Raw genomic sequence first — 24,372 nt, forward strand, 5'->3', positions numbered from 1 at the left:
ACAAATGTAAAAAAACACTCAGTTGTTACTGTTTATTTTAAATACAAAACAGACATAACTGTCATACCATGTGAGAATGACGTGCTATGCAATAATGACAATTTCATGATACATCTCACGATGTTGGGCATAAACCATAATCTTTCCCGATGTGATGAATCGAAACAGATTGTGTCTACCATGGAGAAGGATTCTCTTTGATCTTGGCTGCAGGCAGGATGGCTACCTGGATGTAAGCATCCAGGTAGCCTCCTAGCATTGTGTGCAGTCTCTAGAGTTGTGTAGTCTTTTCTCACTCCACTTCCTTCTCCAGGAAATCCATCAGTGTGCCCGTTTCAACGGCGACCAACAGGTACTCTACTCCGTCGGCACCCTGGGGAATCATGGGAAAGTAGTATTAGTACGCGCCAACTCGCAGGAAGGAGCACACAAAGACTTAAAAACACATAATCATCAGGGTTTGAAAACAATTCGTGCTTATCAGTTTAATCACTTAAGCCCTATATACTTTGTTGTACACAAGGAATAGTCAAAATACCTGCTCTACAAGCTCACAACTGCAATGCATTATGATCACAACGGCAATGCATTATGAGCATATAGATTGTATATTTTTTGCGTGTTTTGACAATCGCATATAATGCCTAAAATATGGATGCCAGGTTGAAATTGAGTAATGAAGGAGGGCGAGTCAACCTTGCGTGTCCGGATGAGTTTGTGGTCTCTGAACTCCGTCAGCTGGGTCCTCAGTGTGAGGTCAGAGTTCACCAAGAACGCCTCTCGACAGCGTTGGTAGAAATCTTGGAATGACAATCCTATGAGCATTTTAAAAAAAAAGAATACAATAAAATCACATGCATGCACACTGATATGAAAGTACAACAGCAAATACAGCACAGCATTATTATCAGAAATCTTAACATCGTTGGAGGATATGTACCTGTGTATGAAGGGTTGTCTTTGTTTTCCAACTGAAATTCCACCAGCAGCTTGAAAATCCCTCTGTGTAAAGGCAGAACATATAAGCAATCATAAGATGTAGACAATCATGGGACACATCAGATAAAATATTACACAATTCCTTTCAGTTCCATGGTGGGTGTGTGTGTGTGTGTTACCTGGCATTGGATGTTAAACTACGGAGAACGTGCGTGAGCGAGGACAAAGCCAGTGCCCCAGTCTGTTGTACCAGGAGAGAGTTCTCGTACGAAGTCTCCTCGACGTAGCGCTGGAATGTCACACACTCCCACCACAGCCAGTTGAACTGGCTCAGTTTACATTGGTCCCACACTGGAAAACCAAAAAAGCCGATGTGAATCATCATAATAATATGATGCAACTATCGAAAAAGTATAGTGAACTGGTGCATTTGTGCAAGACATTAAGATGAGCCAACAAAGAGCTGGTTTACTGCCCCGAACTTAACATAGTTAATTCAAACGTACCCAAAGGGGCATTGATATGGTCAATGGAGGCCACCAGGTGCAGGTTGGGAATAGATGCCAGCTGTCCCAGGGCACTCTGGGTCTTCTCTCCTCTGAGCATTGGTCCATCGATGTTATGGATAATTAAGTACACATGGAGATCTGGTGCTGAGGACACACACACACACACACACACACACACACACACACACACACACACACACACACACACACACACACACACACACACACACACACACACACACACACACACACACACACACACACACACACACACACACACACACACACACACACACACACACACACACACACACACACACACACACACACACACACACCTTAGAAACCTAATAAAAAGATTGTTAAAAGCAGCACACCATAGAGCAGGGTTCCCCAATAGGTGGCCCGCGGGCCATTTGCGGCCCGCGGGGGGCTACTGTCAGGCCCACACCAACCCCAGTAAACACTAGTTTCTACCACTTTTTCGAGTCACGTGTTCAAATACTGGATTCTGATTGGCTAAATTCCGGAGGTTATGAGAGGACCACTGCCGCAAAGTTGTGTGTCCGAGATCAATGCGCCTCAGTGTACATCCGGGGACTTTCCCCCAACCAACAAATGAAGGTCGCAGCGGTCCTATGTTTACTAACGTGCGTACTATCGTCGCCGATTTATTTGGATCCAATGCAATCCGCCAACTTTAAAGCCCCTTTTCTCTGAACCTATGCCTTTCTGGAAGCGAACAGCCTCTATTTACGGCCGGAACGGTCCTTCTAACTGACGTTAGCTTAGCTGTATGCTAGACATCTTTCTCTGCATGGAGTTGGCGTCATCTGGTGGTGAGTAGAAGATGTTGTTTGTGGAACTATTTGCTGTCGTCGCGGAAGTTTTATAGGCAATAATGATTGTAACTTAAGATCCTTGCAAGTTACAACTATGTGTTTTCTTTCATGTATACGGGAAAAAGTGGTAGAAAAGCTATTTACCACTCGGGGTCGGACATTATGCTCTCATAATGTCCTGAGTGCGGGTGTTATCGGACTCGGCTGCGCCTCGTCCGATAACACCCGCACTCAGGACATTATGAGAGCATAATGTCCTCTCACTCGGGGTAAATTGCTTACATATCATCGTCGTCAGGTGGAAACCTCCTATCTCCAAATTTGTACGTTCTTTCGCAAAGTAAAGCCCTGCTTCATCATTCAAGGCCGTCTCACAAAAGTAGTGAAAACAGCCGATCTACAAGCACACAACGCCTCGCACCACTAGTTTAAATCATTTTTAAAATGATAAATGCAAAACGAACGATTTTGGACATACAAGATTTTCACCCGTCAACGACGATATCTGAACTGTCGCTGGAGTAGCGGGAACACCACCGTCGCCCCCTGCAATGTTGTGGCCCTCGGCTTGGTACCATAGACATAATTCGGCCCTTGGGGAAAACTAATTGGGGAACCCTGCCATAGAGCCCCAATACCTGTGTGGTACATATGATTTAATCTCATATTCACACATACAAACAGCAGATAAAGTATATACTGTTTATACACCGTAGAAACACTCACTGTCTTTGATAGTTTGGGCGATGTATTGGATCTGATCTGAGGGGGTTCGGAAAGTCCCTTGGTGTTCTAGAACCTCAGACGTTAGAGTATTTAAGATCTGCAGCGAGAGCATACACAGAGACAATAAGAACAATCATAATATGATAATACACATATCAGCATCTTTGCCAGTGTTTACTGCCAGCATTTCTAGCAGTGGTGGTTGTATTTTATTTTAGTTGTGTTTCAAAATAAGTTCAGATTCTTCGACAAAACAATACATTTAAAAGTTCACCTCTTCATGCCTATTTAGGCAGCTATTTAGGGTTTAACTAGTTAAACCACTCCCTAATTTCCCTTTCATTCCAACGTGTGTCTGTGTGTGTGTGTGTGTGTGTGTGTGTGTGTGTGTGTGTGTGTGTGTGTGTGTGGACTGAGCTAAATCACAGCTGAATCTCAATGGAAGATGACTGACTATCGGACTTTATTTGAGTGTACTATATACTACCCACTTGAACCCTAGCATCCTCAATTCTGGGAGAAATGGTCGGCACGTTGTGAACGTGCTGCAAGTTGTAAGCTTACAGAATGGCTATTTTTGGCAAGGAGATGTGGTGTAGAGGGAATAAAAGAGTGGACCAAGTACAGAGCCAACTCAGGTGAAGTTTACCAAGTGTAGAGGGGTTTATTCTATTGGATACTGACTGATTTGAGGGTGATGGAAGGGAAGAATCCGTTGACCACCATATGGACATCATGGGACAGCTGAGACAAACGGAACTCTTCCAGAAGAGCCTTCTTACTGCCCAGACCATAGACCACAACATTGAAACCTAACCTGAGGGTATACACAAAAAAACATACACGTTTTATACTGAAAAACTATATCACCTATGTATTAACATAGAAGGAAGAAGAAGGGAAATAAAGCACTTACTGTAACTGCAGCATCCATTTGCTAAAGTGCTTCAGGTGCTTTTTATGGAGCTGCTGGATCTCTGGTGCATAACATGAGGGTTTACCTTCTAAAACCCGGAATAACGTCTCCTGAACATACACACACACACACATCGATAATGTCACTTTCCACCCAGTTGAATATGAATGCAGTGACTGTTACTGTACTGTAGGTACACTGACTGACCCGGTCCAGTTTAGGCGTGTGTAAGCGCTGGAGGGTTCGGTCTGACGTCAAGACCTTTGAACTGCCGTGGGCTTCAAAATACTCTTCAACCAAACTGGACTAGAAGGGGACAGAACACAATTTTAACAACACCCTGAAAAAGCACGCTTGCACACACACACAATTAACAATTTAGGCATTTACCAGAGGGGCTCTTAATCCAGAACGACTTACAGTAAACAAGGTAAATGTGAGCTAACACATCATATGCATATAAATAGCAATATAGGATCATAGGTAAAACAAAAACCTACAAATCTGTCTAAAAAAAAATCTATGATCTGTGCATTGAAACCACACACACACACACACACACACACACACACACACACACACACACACACACACACACACACACACACACACACACACACACACACACACACACACACACACACACACACACACACACACACACACACACACACACACACACACACACACACACACACACACACACACAGGGACACAGGGGCTGTTAAGTATGACATCATTTTGTAGGCAGAGGAGAATTTCTGCCCCCAGTTTCCGTGAATCTTTTTACTATTTTTACTATTTACACATTTTTGTTCTCTTTGTTATTGAAAGGAAAGTGTTAGAATTATACTTTAGTCGTTATTTTTGTCTCGGATCTGTTGAAAATAGCGAGGGACAGAAAATTCTCTGGGGGCAGATTCTCCTCTGCCTACAAAATGATGTCACGGCTTAAAAGCCCCATAGCGCGCAATGAGGGCCTCTCCAACTCTTTTTCCCGGGCTGAATCAGGGGCCCAGCACGTCCCTGAGTGCAGCAGCATCCTGCCTGTGGGCTGGAGCTTATCTGTTGATGATGAAGACTTGTGCCCTATGGATCATTGCAGCTCTGACAATCCATGCCAGGTCTACAAATGAGCCTGGTATCGGTCTACAGTACATACATGTAACATTCCCTCTAAATGACATTTTAGCCTTTGCATATGTATATATATACACACCTGGTTGGGGGGTTCTGGGATACTTTTGCTCTTCTTAGCAGGGGTCTTGTACAGGGCTGCAGACTGGGATTTACTGGGTGTTTTAAGTTGCTTTATGTTTTCCTTGTCCTTTCCTTCGTTCTTTCCCTTCTCCTCCACTTCCTCGTCATCCTCCCCTGAATCTGACGGTGACAGTTCACTGTCGCTGTCTGACCGCAGGCTGGGGGCTGCAAACATCCAAGCAAATTTTTATTAAACAAAATATATACAGTCCATACCTGTACAGTAATACGCCTATTCATCATAATCGCAAAACAATGGCCGCAGTAGTGAAGGTACACAACATACAGTACGTAGTAAAAGCAGACACCAGTATAATTGCACTTTTGTGTGGCACAAAGTGGTTCAAGACCGTATAGAAAACAAAGAGTGTATGTCAGTTGGAAGTGGCATTTATGCATGCACGCTTAAGTATTTAGTTTTAAGGTATTATTTCATTCTTAGATGGTAGAGGGCCCGGGGAGAAAAAAAACAACGCGTTAGGACATTGTAACCTACCCGTTATCCTCTTCCTGAGTCTGTGGGGTGTTGTGGAGACAAACTGCACCTTCTTGCCCTGTCAGGTAAAACAAGAAATAGCAGATGTTATACTGAGAAAACACACTACAGCACAGATGCCAATCAATGCCTGCCTGCCTGCCTGAATGAACGAATGAATAAATAAATATCACTTGGTCTGACCTTCTGCGGTGTCCTGCTTTCACTTGCCTGCTCTAGAGAGAGAGAGAGACAGGGTTTGAGGGAGAGTGAGATGCATGTGGTTGGAACGAAGTAGACATGCAATACAAAATATACCAAAAAGAAAGTTTGAGAAAGTGTGTTTGGACTCACTGCGGCCCACACGGGCAGGGGTGGAGGGTTCTGGCTCAGAACTGGTACTGAAGGTCACGCTTTTCCCGGGGGTACGTGCCAACTCATTTGCTGCAGGCAAGAAGATAGAAAGCATGTTACCATGACTAAAAAGCAAGCAAATACCAGATAAAACTGTTAAATAATGTGCATCTCTTGAGTCTGACAGACAAACTCCAATAGTAGAGTTTTGCCGTTGAATGACCTGACGTCTCACCTGTCTGTGCCATGGACTGAGAGCGGCTGTATTTTTTGAAGGTGAAGACGGAGGCTCCTGCCACTCCAGACAACCTCCAGTTGTCACCTTCTGCAGGGCCAAGACTAAGCGTTAGTCGTTGTATACCATTTGTAAATTCTCCTACTATGTTCAGGTCTAAAATGGCCAAAGCCTAATGTATGTTGAGGACAGATAACTTTCCTTAACAATTCTCCCCCCTTTTCTCACACACGCACGCACACACACGCACGCACACACACACACACACCAAGAAATGTTTTTCAATAAATACATTTCCAATAACCTTCTGTGTTCTCTGTTCCCAATGCCTGGACATAGTTCTGCTCGCTGAGGACTTCATCAACCTCATCTCCGTCATCCCCTCTGGCTTGTTGTCGGCTGGCAGGGATCTTTATCACAAGCTTCTGAATAGAGCCACTGGTACCACGCACACCTACATGTTTGCACAAAACATGACAGACATTAAGCGATCGTAAATAAATTAAATACCATTTAATTTTTTGCATCGTTTGATTTCTTTTTCTTCTAATTGCACAGTAACTGATCCAAAATGCAGCGGCATGACTGGTCTTCAACCAGCCAAAATTCTCACGTCTCCCCACTTCTCCGCTCCCTCCTCTTCAGACTCCACCTAAACCCATAGCACTACCGTAACACTCCCCCTTCCCTCAATGACCATACATGAAGCTAGATAGCATTTTTAGGTTTTAGATGTTTTTTTTTTTTTTTTACTGATTAGGTGCGTGGTCTACCCATGTTATTGTTTCTAGATTGATATTCCTATGCATTTGTTATATTGTTGTTAACTAGAATATCGCCCGCCTTCGGCGGGCGAATCCTAGTGTTCGCACATAAATCCTTAGTCTAGTTGTGGGAAGAAAAGGATATCATCATCATCATGGCCCCAAATAACTTTTAAATATCTTGCAATTGGCGACGAGTCTCGACTCTTAATAAATCGGCAAGAGTGCCTCTCATTTTCAATACAAAGGCTAAGCTATATAAGCTCTCCATCATCAGCAATAGTAGTCAGTGGTGCGTGTTCCCCACACTCCCAAGCCCCCACCGCTGCGCTTAGGTTCACCGGGAAAAACTCGGTCGCGAGAGGCGACATGGGTTCTGAAGGCAAAGGTGGAGTCAGTGACGTAGCGGCGGCTCCGGCAGAGAAGTATAGGTTATTAAGTTCCACTTGCGCAAAGGCACGTCGCATCCGCATACGTCAGGGACGTTTACTTGAGAGACACGGAAGGAGAGACTGTAAAGGATAAGTGATTGTCGTCTCAGGAAGAAGGACAGACCTTTCAGGAAGAATGATATGTGACGTAGCACCGTTCGCGGCTGAGGCAGAAAAGCGGGGCAAAGAAGGTAAAAGAATGCATAAAGAGACAATAAATAGCGACGGTCCAAAAGCGAGAGGTATGATTGTGCTGTTGGTTAAATGGTTTTGGGAATTGGGCCGTGGGTCTGTGCTAACATAGCTGCAGTGTAGCAGCGGGATACAGTACACGGGGCGTGATTAACTTCTCAGGGAGTGGCTAACTTCTAAATTGTATACAAGGATGTACTGACATATTATCTTCAATATCTTGCTTATTTTATTGATGTATCACCTGCTCACTTTGGATTAAAAGCGTTTGCTAAATGCCTATGTCATTCAATGTTATGAGTTTAAAAAAGTATCTCAATTTAAAGAAGTTGTGTGCTTACTTGAGCTTATCCTTTTAGTTGACCTTAATTGTACCAGTGAACTGTACTGTCGTGAAACTGTACCCTTTTCTATGCAAACTTCTAATAAATTCTTCAATCAATCAGATAAAAAAAAGTGGAGCAACTTTACATGTCAAGTCCGGGGACCCCTTAGGTCCTTGGGGTGAGGAGGGACTCAGGGGGTCCCCAACTAAATGACAGGATTGACAGGATTCAGGAACCAAATGGACCCTTATGGGTCAAAAAGAGTAGCTACAGTTTGTACTCCGAGTTACATTAAAAGGTTGAGAATAACTGAACACCACTGTGGATTTATTCTTTAGTAGCATTGAGTGAGATTGAATTAATAACATTATTCGTCATACCTCCATCCTGTTTTTCTACGATGTGATCAAAAACGTCTGCATCACCCACAAACTTCACCTCTAAAACACTCATAGCTGAAAGAGATCAAACATAACGTTAACATCTTCAAACAGCTAGCAACCTGTATTAAATGCCATTGATATTGAACACCATTGCACGCCAACAGAATACTGCAACACAACAAATAACTGCGTTTAACACGAGGAAAGGTTATACAGACAACACAGCGACTTACTTAATGTTCCTTGGCTTATACCGACAGAAGCAAGCAAACAAAACTATTATTGAAACTGTAAAACTAATGACATAATGTAATGTGACAGATTCCGCGCCATCCCCTGAAGTTTTTAAACCACGTGACAAGTCATAGGGTACATTTAAGCCAATCAAAACATCGCATCTGGTAAAACAGCATTTCCCAAGATGCCTGTCCTGTCGTTCACTACTCAAAGAGGTCCGACCATTTCTGATCCAGTTAAAACGTTCCGACACACTTCCAAAGAACCTTTCTTGTAGGCCTACTGTAGTTTACAAAAATAATCCAATGAGAACAACAAGTGCATATTTTGGAGAGGCTTCTCATAATTAATATATACAGCTGAGCTGGTTAAATAATAAATATAATTAATATATGCAAATATACTGTCAAATTGCCTGAATGTATTTAGATTACTGGTAATACATCAGTGCAAGTAGTTAAGTGGCATCTATATTGTGAAGCTACTGTATGTGCCATGTTGGATTCATAGGTTGGTTTTAAGTTAAAAGGAGAAGACTTTCGATGACAGTGTCCCACCTAGCTTTCAAAGCATAGGCTATCTATCAAGATTCAACACACACATCGACGGTGGGCGCTGGGCCAAAATAACTAAAATTGAAGCTCACACATCATTTTACAGACAAAGGATTTACTTTATTAATGCTTCATCAGGTTGTATAAGTAAGAGATGCACAAATGTTCCATCATTTTTAACCCTTGTCCCCCTATTGTGTGCCACCCAAACAACCAGCAGGTGAGAATTTCACATATCAGTGTCCCGGCTATACCTTAAAATAATTAGACATTAATAATAAACATCTATAATAAGACAAACTGCATAATCTACATATTCTTGTCACACATTCTTCTATTTAAATGTCTTGGACAACACACATGTCACAGATGTCTAAAAAAACAAAAAACAAAAAAAAACATTGACAATGATTTGTTTGGGCCAAGGATGAAGAGAAAACCAAGGCAACAGAACAGGAAAATAAACAGTTCTTTGTATCACAATATCACAATTTTAAAAGTCAGTACAAAATGTATGCACAAAGAATGAAAAAGAGGTGTGTGTGTGTGTGTGTGTGTGTGTGTGTGTGTGTGTGTGTGTGTAATACTGTATGTAAAACAACAATATGCCAACAACATAGTTGACACATGCTATATTGACCAAAACCATATGGAAAAACAATTGAATACTAATTGAGGGAAGGGTTAGAGACAAAGGGAAAGCCAGAAAGGGTGAGAGGGTGTCACACACACACACACACACACACACACACACACACACACACACACACACACACACACACACACACACACACACACACACACACACACACACACACACACACACACACACATTGATTTAATAATACATTTAAATGCTTGTATTTATATGTGTTGTGAAAAAAAACAGGGCACATTTCCACAATGACCTGACCCACCCTTCACCATCCACGCGTGGGCGTCCACTTGCCCACCAAACGCCCCGCTGAGTGGATGTGATACACTGGATGCATCATGGCTGTAGCACACGACTGCAGAGAACAACACAAGCAGTTACAGGGGCCAGAAGCCAATAAAAGCATACAACTCCACACAGAACAGTGAGTGCAAGGTACAGGTACTAACATGGTAGGGGATCAGGCTGAGCAGAGAACCCAGAGGGTATTTGGTGTAATCCAGTGTGCCAGAGATGGGCTCCACTCTACCATGCTCCTGTGTCATAGAGAGTAACCTGCAGGGAAGATGTACAGTAGGCCTGATTTACAATATACAACTGTGTAGCGACAGTCACTCGCAGACATTTTTTTCACTTTTCACATTTATAATGCGTCGTATCATGTTGTGATGCAATGCGTTGTGAGCTTGTAGATCGGATGCTTTTTTCTTTTTACAAAAAATAACACATTTTAAGAATGGCTTTGTTACCGTGTACGACTGTACATGTTTCTTTTTGTTTTTATGATTATATCAGAAATTATAACATTCTGACCATTCTTAGTGAATCAAAGTGCCTTGTGTTTTTTTGTAAAGAGCCCATGAGCTTAGCATGATTATACATTCAGGAACCAATCAGTATCATGGATTCATTGACATTACTTGAGGTTCGGGTGTCCTTCAATCATGGCATATCCAGTGGGAAGTTTTCCAGCTCCATCCAAACTAAGGTGGAGGTAAACATAGGACAAAAGAATTATGATCGTACAAACAACAAGAATATTTCAATCAAGGACACACAGCGGTACCTAAGGTAGTACACTTTACATTCCTGAGTGTTCACACAAATGGACACCTACAAGTCTATAACTTTGTTCCATTTGTACACTCTCGGCCTTAAATGAACACTCAGGATTTTACTGTGCACAAGAATAATAATATAACAGCCCCACAATAGTGGTCAGGGGTGTCGCACCAAATTCTGGGCCCTGGGTACAAGGATTCACCGCGGGCCCCCCACTGAATGTTCTTTATAGGGGGAGGGGGTTTAACCCATTTAGACTGGGAACGCATTCATTTGTGCTTTAACTATTGAAAAATAGCAGATATACAAGCTCACAGCGCGACGCTGCGAGCTTCTAGATCTGCAAAAAAAAAATTATTGTGAAAATTTGTGCAAGTCTTTGAATATTTCAAATCCTCCTAAGGATTTTTGAAAAACCAGTTTCTATTTCAGTGGTGCTCAAACCTTTTCATGTGAAGGACCCCCAAAATTATATGTATTTGGCCACGGACCCCTATCTCAAAATATTTAGTTCCAGGGACCCCCCTGAAGCAAAATTTGAGTTACAAATGTTCACTTAAAAATACATATATTCAAAGATTTGCAAACATTTTCACGACTTTTCAAAAATAGCAGATATACAAGCTCGCAGCGCGGCACTCGGTGCTGCGCTGTGAGCTTGTATATCTGCTATTTTTCAATAGCACAAGTATAAAATAATTATTAAGGCCCCTCCACCTTGGGCCCTAGTAACTCAGTCCCACTTTTACCCCCCTTGTGACGCCCCTGATAGTGGTACCTGAGTCCAGTCCAGCCACAGTCAATTAGCAGCTGGTTCCTGTGTGGACAGTGGCCAATGACCCTGGTCAGAACACGCACAGCCACATCGTCCAGACTGCAGGAGCCAATCACAGACTGCTGCACATCTGATGACACACGCAAATTACATGTGACTGTGTTGCCACGCTCTCTACGTCTTGTTTCAATGGAAGAACAATGATTACATACATCAAATATTAACAGATACACCACACACACACACACACACACACACACACACACACAGACACACACACACACACACACACACACACACACACACACACACACACACACACACACACACACACACACACACACACACACACACACCACACCACACCACACACACACACACCATAGAAAGCGTAGTTCCCAGGATGCACCTCACTGAGTTGAGCAATGTCTTTGATTGGGTGGCTACAGGAGGGGGTGGAGCCAATACTTGACTTACAGCTGATGCCAATGGCCTTCAATCTGGAAATGTTTACAAAATTAATAAATCAATTCAAAGAAAATGTGTTGCAAGAACACACAACATGACTTTCCATGGATATCAGATTGTGTTTTTTCACTGTGGAATTATTATGTGGTACACTGTCAATATACATCAATATTAAGCCCATATCTAACAGGACTTCATATGGGAATGCCCATATATGGAGGCCACAATCGGCCACCAACCACTCTAACAGAATCCATATATGGCCAAGACAGCCCATATCTGTGTGGCTGGTTCTACAGACAGGGATCTCCATGTATGGGCTTAAAAGGGTATGATGTCAGATGTCTAAGACATCATAGGACTTTCACATAACGAATAACTGAGTAAGCATGGGCTCTCACAGCATATCTCCATATACAGTACATGGATCTCCATGGGTAACTGGTCCGATATACATCACTGGCCAGATGGCCAGGAATTGGCACGACCTCGCATGTCGCCCTGGGGCGTCTTACTAGTTGTGAATCTGCTACATTAACTGCTTTTGCTGGGGTCTCCCTGGAAACCTTCATTTTGACAACCACAGACCTTACAGCATGTGCATGTTCTTGTGTGTCTGCCTTACTTTTGCATGAACTGCAGAACGAATGTGGTGGTTTCCTGGGCAACGTCTTGTATTTGCTCCACACCTCTACAGTGGTAAGTGTTCCCACAGTGGGCGTACACTCCCGTGAGCTCCACTCCCTCAGCCTCAGAGATGGCTTCAGCCAACGTCAGCGCTTCTGGTTCCGAGTGCAACACACCCGCTGGGCCACAAAACACAACACAAAAGCACCTCAGTGGTGGACAGTAACAAAATACACAGTATCTGTACTTTACTTGAGTATGCAAAAAAGTGTACAGAAAGAGTTAAACTTATGTTTTATGTGGCCACACCCACCAGTTCATATAGGGTGCGTTCGGAAATGCGCACTCAACGCACTGGTGTGCCATGTTGTCGTTCGTTTATTCGGTACACTTGGTGCGTTGTTGTTCGGAAATCCAGTGCGTGGCGCACCAGTGTGTTGAGTGCACGCACTCACAAACCCTACTCAGAAGATGGGGTTTGGCGGTGTGGTGGTGTGGTGCGGTGTTCTGATTGGTTGGTTTTCATGGCCGTGTTTCGAATGCTTCTCAGCTGTGAACAATGGAGGAAATAACCGCAAAATACAGCATTCGCAGCTTAATTGGTCGTTTGGGCTTGATAGTTTCACACACATCAACATGTAAATTAACAGCAGGTATGCCAATGTTGTGAATTAGACCTACATCTCCTAATAGCAACGTTACGTTAGCATACTCAGCAACTGCTGCTTTTCAGAAAGTTTACCTTCAGAGTTCAGAGTGAAAAAGCACACAGCTGCCTGTTAAAACTGGTCGTTCGTAAATAAGCCACACTGAACGCACTCTCCAACGTAACGCCCACTGCACTCACTACACTGAGCACACACCCGGTGCGGGTTTCCGAACGCACCCTAAGTATGCCGGGTTGTCAGGTGGGTGGTGACCGAGCTGAAGTTAGCCACACCCACAGTGTTGAGTGTATGGTAAAAGGAGTTTATAATTTCATTAACTCAGTGTTTTTCCGTTGGGCCTTTTGACTCGGAGGCTTTCAGCTTTCAGGAAGAAACCAAAGATACACAGGGAAGACATTCAAATATTATAACCACACCTGGGGGTCTATTAGAGTAATGTTAACTCCATAGACGCATACTGTACAAAACAGAAAAAACTGCAAAAGTATGGCACCACCACTTTTAAGTATTTTTAAAAGCAAGAACTCCTGTACTTTAACCCAAGTACAAAATATGTAAAAGAAACTTTCACTTGTAGTGGAGCAACATTTGACCAAGGAGTATCTATACTTTTGGCTCAAGTACTGGGGTTGAATACTTTATCCACCAATGGTGGACTGTCTTAGAGTTAGCTCAAAGGCAGATATTATCTCTAGATGTTCTGGTCTGTCCTACCTCGCCCATTACCACAGTCTAGTTTAAGCCACACGTGCCATTTGTGTCCGTCTCTCAGCGGTCTCTTCTTGAGCTGCTCCAGAGCATCGTTGTGATCCAACAAGACCTGAAAGAGACTCAACATCTCTGACAGGACTGCACATCGTTCCACCTACACACACAAATACCGTACATGCATGACAGTATGCACGCAACACACACACACACACACACACACACACACACACACACACACACACACACACACACACACACAATAAATGTGTAAAATGTGTCTTACACAGTATGTTGTTAGACCTATAAGATCAAAATGTCTATCTACCCAATTTCTTTTCCTAACTACAAACCTAAATAAAATACATGTGACCATGTATAGTCTATACATAGTATAGTACATGTATGTATATTTTTAATGATCCGTTTCAAATATAGGGTTCTAGTGCCAGTATGTGCTGTTTTTGTTTACAGGTGGAATAGTATAGTACTTGTATGTATGTGTTTTAAATGCATTCTCCTGATGTAAGGTTACTGTTGTTGGTATGTGTAGTTTTGTTTTGTTTTCATGTGGGGACTACAGATGAAATTTAGCATTCTTGCTAATTCCGGTGTAATTACATTGCATTTATGTAGTGTTCATTAATATGCATTGTCCCGTCTAAATAAATAAATAAAGTAAAGTAAAGTAAAGTAAAAAGATTTCTTAACCATACTAAAAAAGACTTTGTGGTACTCCTGTGGGGAATTTTGTCTCTCCACTCTCCTCAAATACAGTTTAACAAGGGAATCAAAAAACATGGTTCACACGAAGACAGAAGGTGGTGGAGTAAAGCACAGCTGAGTGTACCTTGTCAAAGGGAACAGAGTACGCATAGAGAATGTCATCAAATCCATTTTCAGCATAGAACGATGCTTCGGCCAGCGTGGAAACTACAATACACCTCCGCGAGCCACCTGTCATTATATCAGCACACTCACTACACACACACACACACACACACACACACACACACACACACACACACACACACACAGTATCTAATACGCATTTGACTAGAGTCATAGATTAATATCTACCCAGTGGTGGAAAAAAGTACTCACTACTCATATTTTATTTAAGTAAAAGTCGCAATACTACAATAGCCTATAGAAATATTCCATACAATAAGTAAAAGTCTGGAATGTACTTAGTAAAAGTATGAAAGTGTTGTACTTTGGTCCTTAAAGTACCAAAAGTAAAAGTAGAACATGTTTGAAAATAGCCATTCTACAAGCTCACAACGCAACGTGTTGTGAGCTTGTAGATCATTCATTATAATTATAATTTATATCTGCAAAGTAACTAGTAACTAAAGTTTTCAAATAAATGTAGTGGAGTAAAAGTACAATAGTTGGATCTGAGATGTAGTGGGAGTAGAAGTAAACGTATTGGAAATTGGAAATATTCAAGTAAAGTACCAATACCTCAAAATTATACTTAAGTACATTATTTAAGTCAATGATGTACTTAGTTACTTTACACCACTGTATCTACCTATATTTAAGCTTTATTTTCATTCATACATTGTTTTGTGGGTTTTCATGTGTGGTCTAAGCTGCACTCCCAGGCTCTGACAGCGCTCCAGCATCCTCTGTGCATTCCTGCGGACAATGTCCACGTCCACCACCAGAGCAGGGGTGCAGAGGGCTGTTATAGGGTCTCCTTCCATTGTGATGGATGGTGCTGGGCTGGGGATTGGGGAACACAAAACCAACACAGAATTCCCCCCCAATTAAATTATTGCACATGACTAGTCGTCTCTCTCAGCTCAGAAAGTGAAAGTGGATCACAGACAGTGCAAAACTGACAATGATGTTTCTTATTCCAAAATAAGTGCAAAAGAAAATAAGAGGTTTACTCACTGTTGTGGAGGGAAATATTTAGGTTTATCTCTACGTGATCTTCTTCCAAAGACCTTTGAACTGGCTAAAGTTCGGCCAGTTCAGTTCTTATTTGTATTTTCTACGGTGTCCTTGTTGGGTCAAACGGTTTCCCCATCTGTAGTAGGCGGTGTGCTGCTGTACAGTCAGTACCACTCACCCACCACCGGGGCTTTCATTAGTGGTCAGTGGTCACTTACTGAGTTACACTTGGATTATAGTGTGGATTGGAATTTATGTATAACTGGCACTTTCTTTCTTTCTTTCTTTCTTGATTGATTGATTGAAGACTTTATTAGAAGTTTGCATAGGAAAAGGTACAGTTTCATGACGGTACAGTTCACTGGTACAAGGTCTACTAAAAGGAGATCCTAGAAAAGACTATAAGCTTATTTCCACAGGAAACCACTATCTCATATAACATTGAATGACAGATGAATAGAACACAGTACTATGCAGTAGATATAGTAGTCAGTAAAAAAATGTATATATGAAAAAAATAAAGAACAAAATACAGTAAGTCAATACAAACAGTAAGTATATAGGCCATTTCTTTCTTTCTTGCCTTCTTTCTTTCTTTCTTTCTTTCTTTAAAGAAAGAAAGAAAGAAAGAATTCTTTCTTTCTTTCTTTTACTTTTTCTTTACTTTAAACTGATGATCAGATTGTCCACCAGATGGCAGTAGAACCCTTATTCTCATGCCTACTACTGTACATGCTTGGGAATGGAGGGAGTGGAGGAGGGTGAATCAACAGGATTGATGTTAAATTAATTAGAAGGAAGTGCTCCAGTTTTCCATATGTCATGCACATGGTTTATTCGCTAATGCTTCCGGGGGAGGGTGGGGGTATAGCACATTTTTGCCCAGGGGCCTGCTAGAGGTATAATCCTAGCTTGGAGTGTTCAGAGGGCCCATGTTTCCTTATCTCTATATTGTCGGCCGCAGTGTAAATGTGCACTGTTAGGTACAATAAGCCCTTTGTTTATTTATACAATGTATTGCCCTGTTCCGCTATACCAGCCTCTTCACTCTGTTTTATAGTATTTCTTAACTAGAACTGCGCTCTGTCAAGGTGCCAACTTGCGCAGTGTGCACAAGTAGGCCATACATGGCCTACTTGTGCGCCAGCAGAGCGTGCCATGAGGTGTGCCTTGCTGGCCTCATTGGCTGTTAATGAAGACATTACCAGGAATGCTCTTATATACCAAACTCTGCTGACATCACCAGGAATCCTGGTCCCTCATTGACTGTTAATGACGACGTTGCCAGAGATGCTGGTCCCTGATGGGGCTACGGTCTTCAACAAGAGGAGACACCGACATACATACATATATACATACATATATACATACATAGGCATACATACACATACATACATACATACATACATACATACATACATACATACATACATACATACATACATACATACATACATAGGCCTACATATACATACTGTATGTACGTACGTACATACATACATACATAGGCCTACATACATACATACATACATACATACATAGGCCTACATATAAATACTGTACATACATACATACATACATACATACATACATACATACAGGCGAGTACAGTACTTGCACGCTCTGCTTGGGCAAGTAATAATGTGATTTAAATAGCATGTTACTTAGACAGAAGCAGCTAGGTTAATTGTTTACCTGGTATCCAGGTGATATATAAGCTGGTGACATAGTTTCTTGAAGCACTACACTGTTCTCTCTGCATTCTGTTTATGTGATTAATTACTTTCTTTATTGCGCTCTAGATATGATGTCACGTCTAAATCGTAATTGCAATTGTATATCATTGTTTAATGAAGAGATTGAGGGGGTGAACAATCATAGTGTTATTTATTTTCTACAGCTTATAATACATATATTTAGTTAATTAATTAGATCAGGTACACACAGAGAGATGTTTGGGTTCACCACTTTGGCTTTATTGAACTTCATGTTTACAAATTGATTGTGTGCGTGCGTGCGTGCGTGCGTGCGTGTGTGTGTGTGTGTGTGTGTGTGTGTGTGTGTGTGTGTGTGTGAAAGAGATTTTTGAGTGGTTAATGTAGGGGCAAGTGTGTGTGTGTGTGTGTGTGTGTGCGTGCGTGTGTGTGTGTGTGTGTGCGTGTGTGTGCGTGTGTGTGTGTGTGTGTGTGTGTGTGTGTCTGTGTGTGTGTGAGAAAGGCATGTGTGAAAGGCTAGTGTTACCTGGTTCCATGGACAATCTACAGTACAAGCTGGTACCTGGTGTAACTTGGTTTGAATTTTCTACATTAGCACCTTTATTGTAAATACTGATTGTGACAAACACAGAATGCACACATCTGTGCAAAAATGAAAATGTAAAACTAAAACAAGGCCTACAGTTGAGATTCCTACACATTCAATATCAGTAGACCCCTTTTCTACTCACGAGAGTCTTTGGTTGGAAGCATTTATCATAGATCTTTTGAACAAATACAACATTCTTAAAAAAAAAACATTCTACGGTTTGTGTATCTTGCTTCTCCCGGCCCTATATGCAATGTGTTGTGTAAAGCGAATTGAAGTTTCATCCATGACAACAGGATGTGAACCCCTCTGGTCCTCAATGGGGGTTAATTGATCTTATTCACACCGCGGCCATCTTGGATCACATGACCACATGGGGTGGCAACGCAGCCAATCATAAGCTGTTGGGTAAGGCAAGACCCGCCCGTGGAAGCTTCTGATTGGCTGTGTTGCCACCCCATGTGGTCATGTGATCCAAGATAGCCGCGGTGTGAATACGGCAATTTCCCTCTGTGTCACTATAGCTGCGTCTCAAGTCCTTAAATCAAATCCTAGTTCCTATTTCCTTGCTCGTATGTTAGTCCCTCCCATTGAGGAAATAGAGAACAGGAGACGTCCCATTTCTGATGACAACATCACAGGTGATAGGCCAACTCCCTTGTAGGGGCGTTCTATTGTCAGTGGGCGGGACTAACATACAAGGAAACAGGAAAGAAGTGTAGGAAATAGGATCTAATTTAAGGACTTGAGACGCAGCTTATGTTTGATGTACGTACATCTACAGAACATTATGTCCGTCTTAAGCCTGATTTATACTTTGTCGAACGACCGCGTGGCGTCCTTTTCAGCCAGCAAGGCAGTCAGTCGTGTGACGAAGCATAAATGAGCCGTTAACAGTTTTAGGGATTCTAAATCTATGGCGTGTAACTTAACAGTCCCTCACTAGCATATCCAGCGGATGAAGCGCTCAAAGAACGAGGGCTTGTTCAACAGGGTGTAGTCATCTCCTCTGAAGATGGCTGATGTGTCCCCTAGCGCCACCTTGCGCAGCACCTCCTGGTCTACGTCGGTGCCCATGGCGATCACCGTGGGCACGCCCTCTGCCCGCCTCATGGCGGAGACGCCCTCCTCCAGGCTCTCGCTGGACGTGATGCCGTCGGTGATGAATACAAACGACAGCTCGGCGTTACGGCGGGCCAAGCGGCTGCCCTGCAACCACAACGGACACATTATGTTTAGTACGTTCAATGACTCGGATTAATTCCATATCCCCTTGTACCCCCAGGGGCGTCACACCAAATTCCGCGCTGCGAGCTTGTAGATCTGCTATTTTTGAAAAATCATGAAAATCTTTGAATATTTCAAATCCTTCTGAGTTTTTTTAAAAAAAAACCTATGTTTCTATGTCAGTGGAGCTCAAACCTTTTCATGTGAAGGACCCCCAAAATGGTATGTAGATAGAATTCTATTCTATTCTATTCTATCTACAAGCTCGCAGCGGCTGTGAGCTTGTATATCTGCTATTTTTCAATAGCTAAAGTTACTATAGGGCCCCTCCACCTTGGGCCCTGGTAACTCAGTCCCACTTTCCTACCCCTTGTGTAGCCCCTGTGTACCCCACTGCACTAAAATCTAATTGGAGACACCAGTTGAGACTTGTTGCAATGCCAGGTTCAAATTGGAGAATGCAGGGATTAAAGTCAAAATAAATCCCAAGACTGAAATGTATTTTCAGACCATGTCCCAATATGTGATTTTTTAAGCATGGCGCATGCAGCGCACACGGATATTTGGGGTGTTTCCCTGAAGTTCTGAACTGCCTTCACTGAATGTGTGTGTGCCAATCCATGCTTCATTTTATAGAAGTATCTTCTGAAGTTCTGTTGTATTCTATTGCTAGTCTGGCCAATTCAAATACTCATATCTTGAAATTATAACTGTGTTTTAGTTTGGAGATCACTTGACTAGTGTTTTGACGACTTTGTCATTCACGCCGCGGCCATCGCTACACCTCCCCCTTATTTATGTATTTCTTTGTGGATCTGCACTGATCTCAGAAATGGCCCCTATGGATTCTAAAACTGAAGTCCAAATCAGTCCCCAGGACTGATAACTTTAACCCCTGAGAATGGTTGACCACAATCAGACCTGATGTCCCCAACGAGTCATGTCAAAGTGTCCAAAGATGCTGTAATGATTGCTCAGCGATGATCAAGCCACACTGAATAAAACTATCACATACCGTAGCTACATTCTGTCAATCAATTATAAGACATAATAACTATATTTGCTAACTCTGAGAAGTCTGTATTACAGTTACAGTTATAACATATTTGTATCTGTTGATGACACGTATTATTGTGTAATTTGTTATGCTATGTTGTTGATTAATTGGATACATAGGATTACAATGGAAACAAGTCCCCAGGACTTTTTTGTGTTATTCTTTTAGCTTTAATGTCTGACTGTACCACAGGCTGTTTAAATTTCTGACTAATATTCAATCAATCAATCAATCAATCAATCAATCAATCAATCAATCAATGTTATTACTGTGTGTGTGTGTGTGTGTGTGTGTGTGTGTGTGTGTGTGTGTGTGTGTGTGTGTGTATGTGTGTGTGTGTGTGTGTGTGTGTGTGTGTGTGTGTGTGTGTGTGTGTGTGTGTGTGTGTGTGTGTGTGTGTGTGTGTGTGTGTGTGTGTGTGCGCGCGTGCGTGTGTGTGTGCATTGTGCGTGCATGTGCGCCTGTGTGTACCTGCGACATCACCAGGTTGTTGACGGCGTGGATGATGGCGCTACCCAGGGAGGAAGAGGAGTCCATGTATGTCATCTGCCCCAGGGAATCGGAGATCACCGTCAGATTGTGCGAGAGAGGGAACTCCACCTTCTGCTCCGCCTGGCTGCCGTACTGCACCAGGGCGATGCGCGCGTTCCTGTCGTCGTTCTGGCCGTTGGCGAGGGTGAGGCGGTGAGACACCTGGTCGATGAACTCCTTGGCGCGGCGGTGGTTCTCCAGGCCCATCCTCTCAGAGCCGTCCAGCATGAACACCAAGTCCACGGGACGCTCCACGCAGCCGGCCACAGCAGGCTCTGGAACCCACACGGACACGGCCGCAGACACGGGACAAACACACGCAAACATCCTCGTGAGCACAGCAGCAGCATTGTAAATCACACACGGCGGCAGTCAGCAAGCTGTAGCTTGTACATATCCACTAATACATTGTTTCTCAAACTTTCAGATGTCAAGGTCTCCCCTTAACTCTGACAGTGTATGAATGGAACCAAATGAACCCGTCAGGGTTCATTTGGTTCCATTTGTACACTGTCAGAGTTACAGACTTGAATGGGTCAATTTAGACCCCCCTAAAGGAACCCACAGAGTCCCTGGAATCCACTTTGAGAACCACTGCACTAATAGGTCAGAAAGAGAGACAGAGAAAAAAAACCAAATAATTATAATTGACAGCCGTAGACGTGGGTTTTAAGAGATTTTTGCAAAAATATGTGATAATTTAAATAGCTCTATATTCTATATTCCAAGTATTTTGTGAGTAATATACCCTCAGTCAAGAGCTGGAGAGACGGGAAGACCTGAATTAATGTACAAATACTCTGTAGCATTGATTGCAATAAGAATATAAGAAGATTATAACACTTTTTGTCAACTAAAATATATTACTCCCATTTTAACCTATACAAAGTAGATAAGAGTGCTATAATAACTTGCTGTACCACTTTATTATCTTGAGATGACGAGATGAAAAGGTGAAAAATATTTGATGGACTTCAAATGAAAACCATTTCACATTGGCAAGTTGCAGTCACAAAGTACAGTAAAAGTCAAATCTCTGGCACTTATTTTCACGCATAATTTCAAGTCATGTTTTACAAGCCAAGCTCCCTGTAAAACATGCATAGAGGCCGTATTTAACTGTAATCACATTAAAAAAAACATATAAGTCAGCATTTTGAAATAAGTAATATTAGAGTATACAAATGTTCCTTCATTTGTCAGTGCCAATTAAGCTGACCAGCTTACAACTCGTAAACAGCATAAAGTAACATTCATAAAACCGGAATATTCACACCAAAATCTTTCTCATGGCTAAATGAGTCATTCACAGAACACAGGAAGTTAAAATTACGGCAGTAACCATGGGATATGTGCAAAACGGCAAAACAATATCATGAGAGTGAATCAGTTAGTGGTTCACAGTGGAAACGAGGCTTCAGTATGGAGACAGTGCACAGAGCTCAGTGAATGGCTCTATACAGGACTGAAGTCCAAAAGGCGGATGACATAAATTTTCCATTCAAATGGAAAACGTTGGTCCCCAGGGCAGAGGGGATGATATGCATCATATTGGTTCAGTAACAGCCACAGTTTTCTGGGAGACATTTCAGCTCGTTCTGCTTTAAGTCCGATTCATAAGTCATCGCAAGATGGCCTTGCGTTCCGAAAATAGCACACCTACAAGCTCACAACGAGTTGCAGGTTGTGACGCGTTGTGAGCTTGTAGGTCAGACATTTTCGGTGTGAGGCGCAGTCGTGCAACAGAGCATAAATGAGGCGCTAGAAGAACTATGTCTAAGCTTTGGCTTGCAGTCTAAGTAAATGTAAAGCAATTTCTTAATATATATATATTTTTACTTCATATAATGCTATCCTATTGCATCAACCCTAGTAAACTATGCGCTCAGCGATATCAAAGTGCTCAGTTGTAATTAATGTAATCAATTCTACATCCAGCAGTAAGCTTATTAGCGGTTGGCATCCTTTACAGAATCTAATCTGACACTTTTCCAATGCATGGTATTGGCTTGACACGACTCGACTCTATTCTGACCAGTGGGCAAAAGGTGTTAACAAACTCAAACTAGCCATTGTAAATGGTAAATTAATCAATATTGAGAAACTCCATGACCTATATAAGTGTGGTTGCCTATAGGGCAACACATTATTGTTCTGTTCCAACTTTATGGAGGAACCTTTAAAGGAAGCAGCATTCTCGGTGACGTCACCTTTATGCAGCTTCCTCATTGGCTAAAAGTTACTCTATAAAGTTTTTACTGCTTCCTCATTGGCTAAAAGTTACTCTATAAAGTAACCCCAAAATTGTTATCAGAAACAGTTTTGTGGGACTGTGCAGGTGAACTACAGATTCAAAAAAAAAAATCTAATTCTTCATTAGTGGACTCAGGTCCATAGAAATTCATAAATACTTTGTCTGGCACTATACGCAGTTGGTTGGACGTCGCTATGAAAACCAGGTACATTGAGGGGGTCCTATTTGCTGTGAAAAATGAAGTAAAGCGAGTAGAGTCGAGTAGACCTGAGTCAAGTTGAGCCAGTAACATGACGCAGAAAAGTGCCATAATGGCGAGGTAGCGTTGGTTTGCTTAATAGCACTAGCAGAGTCCCATGGCTTTGGCAGGGTCGCCCATAATGTCCCCATAGACGTGTTTGAAGGAGTCGATGAACAGCCTGGTCCATTGCTGCCTGTCCTCCCCCTGGGCGTGCTTGGCTCTCTGGGCTGTGTACGCCATGGTCGCCACGCCGACGCCGTACTGCTGCTCACTCAGACCGTTCAGCAGGATGGCCACGCCCTCCACCGAGGTGGGGACGTTTGAGGGGCTGCCTTCCTCGGCCAAGGGCCTCCAGGGGGGAGGGGCGGCTGTGTCGCCCCCTCCTGCAATGAGTGGGTGGGAATAAAGGGCTTTTCACACGGGGAGTGACACTACGTCTGTGCACTCGCTTGGATCCGTGGGGGTCGCGCTGCGACAGACGCGTTTCTATGTGTGTCGCGTAGAGAAGAGTTAAACACGATTGATCTCTTGACGCAGGCTGGCGTGTGCATATGGTGAGCACGAAATGTGTCAATTTCACAGAATCTCCTGTTGTTTACGTCTGTCAGATTTCCCTTGCCCACCTACCTGAATGCTCCTCTACTATTTCAGATACATTTCTAGGCTTTTCAGTCGCTTCCCGTGTGAAAAGGTCTCACAAACACGACGCATTAAAACATCGCTAAAACATGACCAATTGAAATGGCT

The 24,372-nt window shown here is 42.6% G+C and overlaps 3 protein-coding genes across 5 annotated transcripts in view; all 3 read right to left on the minus strand.

Moving 5' to 3' along the window:
* Positions 1 to 264: 264 nt before the first annotated feature.
* orc2 (origin recognition complex, subunit 2) lies at positions 265 to 8,422 on the minus strand (the record flags this gene model as incomplete). The annotated part of the gene is made up of 16 exons (XM_080725607.1): positions 265 to 373; positions 697 to 815; positions 941 to 1,002; positions 1,119 to 1,290; positions 1,446 to 1,592; positions 3,017 to 3,113; positions 3,701 to 3,833; positions 3,933 to 4,042; positions 4,140 to 4,238; positions 5,152 to 5,357; positions 5,689 to 5,746; positions 5,872 to 5,903; positions 6,022 to 6,111; positions 6,257 to 6,346; positions 6,561 to 6,710; positions 8,350 to 8,422. 16 exons carry the CDS (start codon positions 8,420 to 8,422, stop codon positions 293 to 295), a joined length of 1,719 nt encoding a protein of 572 aa, XP_080581733.1. The 3' UTR covers positions 265 to 292.
* Positions 8,423 to 9,349: 927 nt separating this feature from the next.
* On the minus strand, positions 9,350 to 16,112 carry LOC308285334 (D-serine dehydratase). 3 transcript variants are annotated; one of them, XM_080726056.1, is made up of 10 exons: positions 16,012 to 16,112; positions 15,673 to 15,832; positions 14,957 to 15,086; positions 14,113 to 14,263; positions 12,729 to 12,909; positions 12,017 to 12,135; positions 11,639 to 11,765; positions 10,719 to 10,781; positions 10,248 to 10,353; positions 9,350 to 10,153 (listed from the first exon to the last, which is right to left on the minus strand). In XM_080726056.1, exons 2-10 carry the CDS (start codon positions 15,816 to 15,818, stop codon positions 10,064 to 10,066), a joined length of 1,113 nt encoding a protein of 370 aa, XP_080582182.1. In that variant the 5' UTR covers positions 15,819 to 15,832; positions 16,012 to 16,112; the 3' UTR covers positions 9,350 to 10,063. The 3 variants fall into 3 exon arrangements, with proteins under 3 accessions (XP_080582182.1, XP_080582183.1, XP_080582184.1); XM_080726057.1 differs by having other exon boundaries at positions 15,673 to 15,837; positions 16,012 to 16,101; XM_080726058.1 differs by lacking the exon at positions 16,012 to 16,112 and having other exon boundaries at positions 15,644 to 15,716.
* A 2,714-nt stretch (positions 16,113 to 18,826) lies between these two features.
* Positions 18,827 to 24,372, minus strand: part of col6a2 (collagen, type VI, alpha 2) — a 41,406-nt gene continuing 35,860 nt past the window's right edge. The window contains exons 31-32 of the mRNA XM_080726918.1: positions 21,071 to 21,405; positions 18,827 to 19,524 (exon numbers count right to left, since the gene is read on the minus strand). Coding sequence (XP_080583044.1) covers positions 19,258 to 19,524; positions 21,071 to 21,405 — 602 coding nt within the window. The 3' untranslated portion in view covers positions 18,827 to 19,257. The remainder of the gene's footprint in view (positions 19,525 to 21,070; positions 21,406 to 24,372) is intronic.

Source organism: Nannobrachium achirus (assembly GCF_963921795.1).
Source record: "Nannobrachium achirus genome assembly, chromosome: 5".
NCBI classification, from domain to species: Eukaryota; Metazoa; Chordata; class Actinopteri; order Myctophiformes; family Myctophidae; genus Nannobrachium; species Nannobrachium achirus.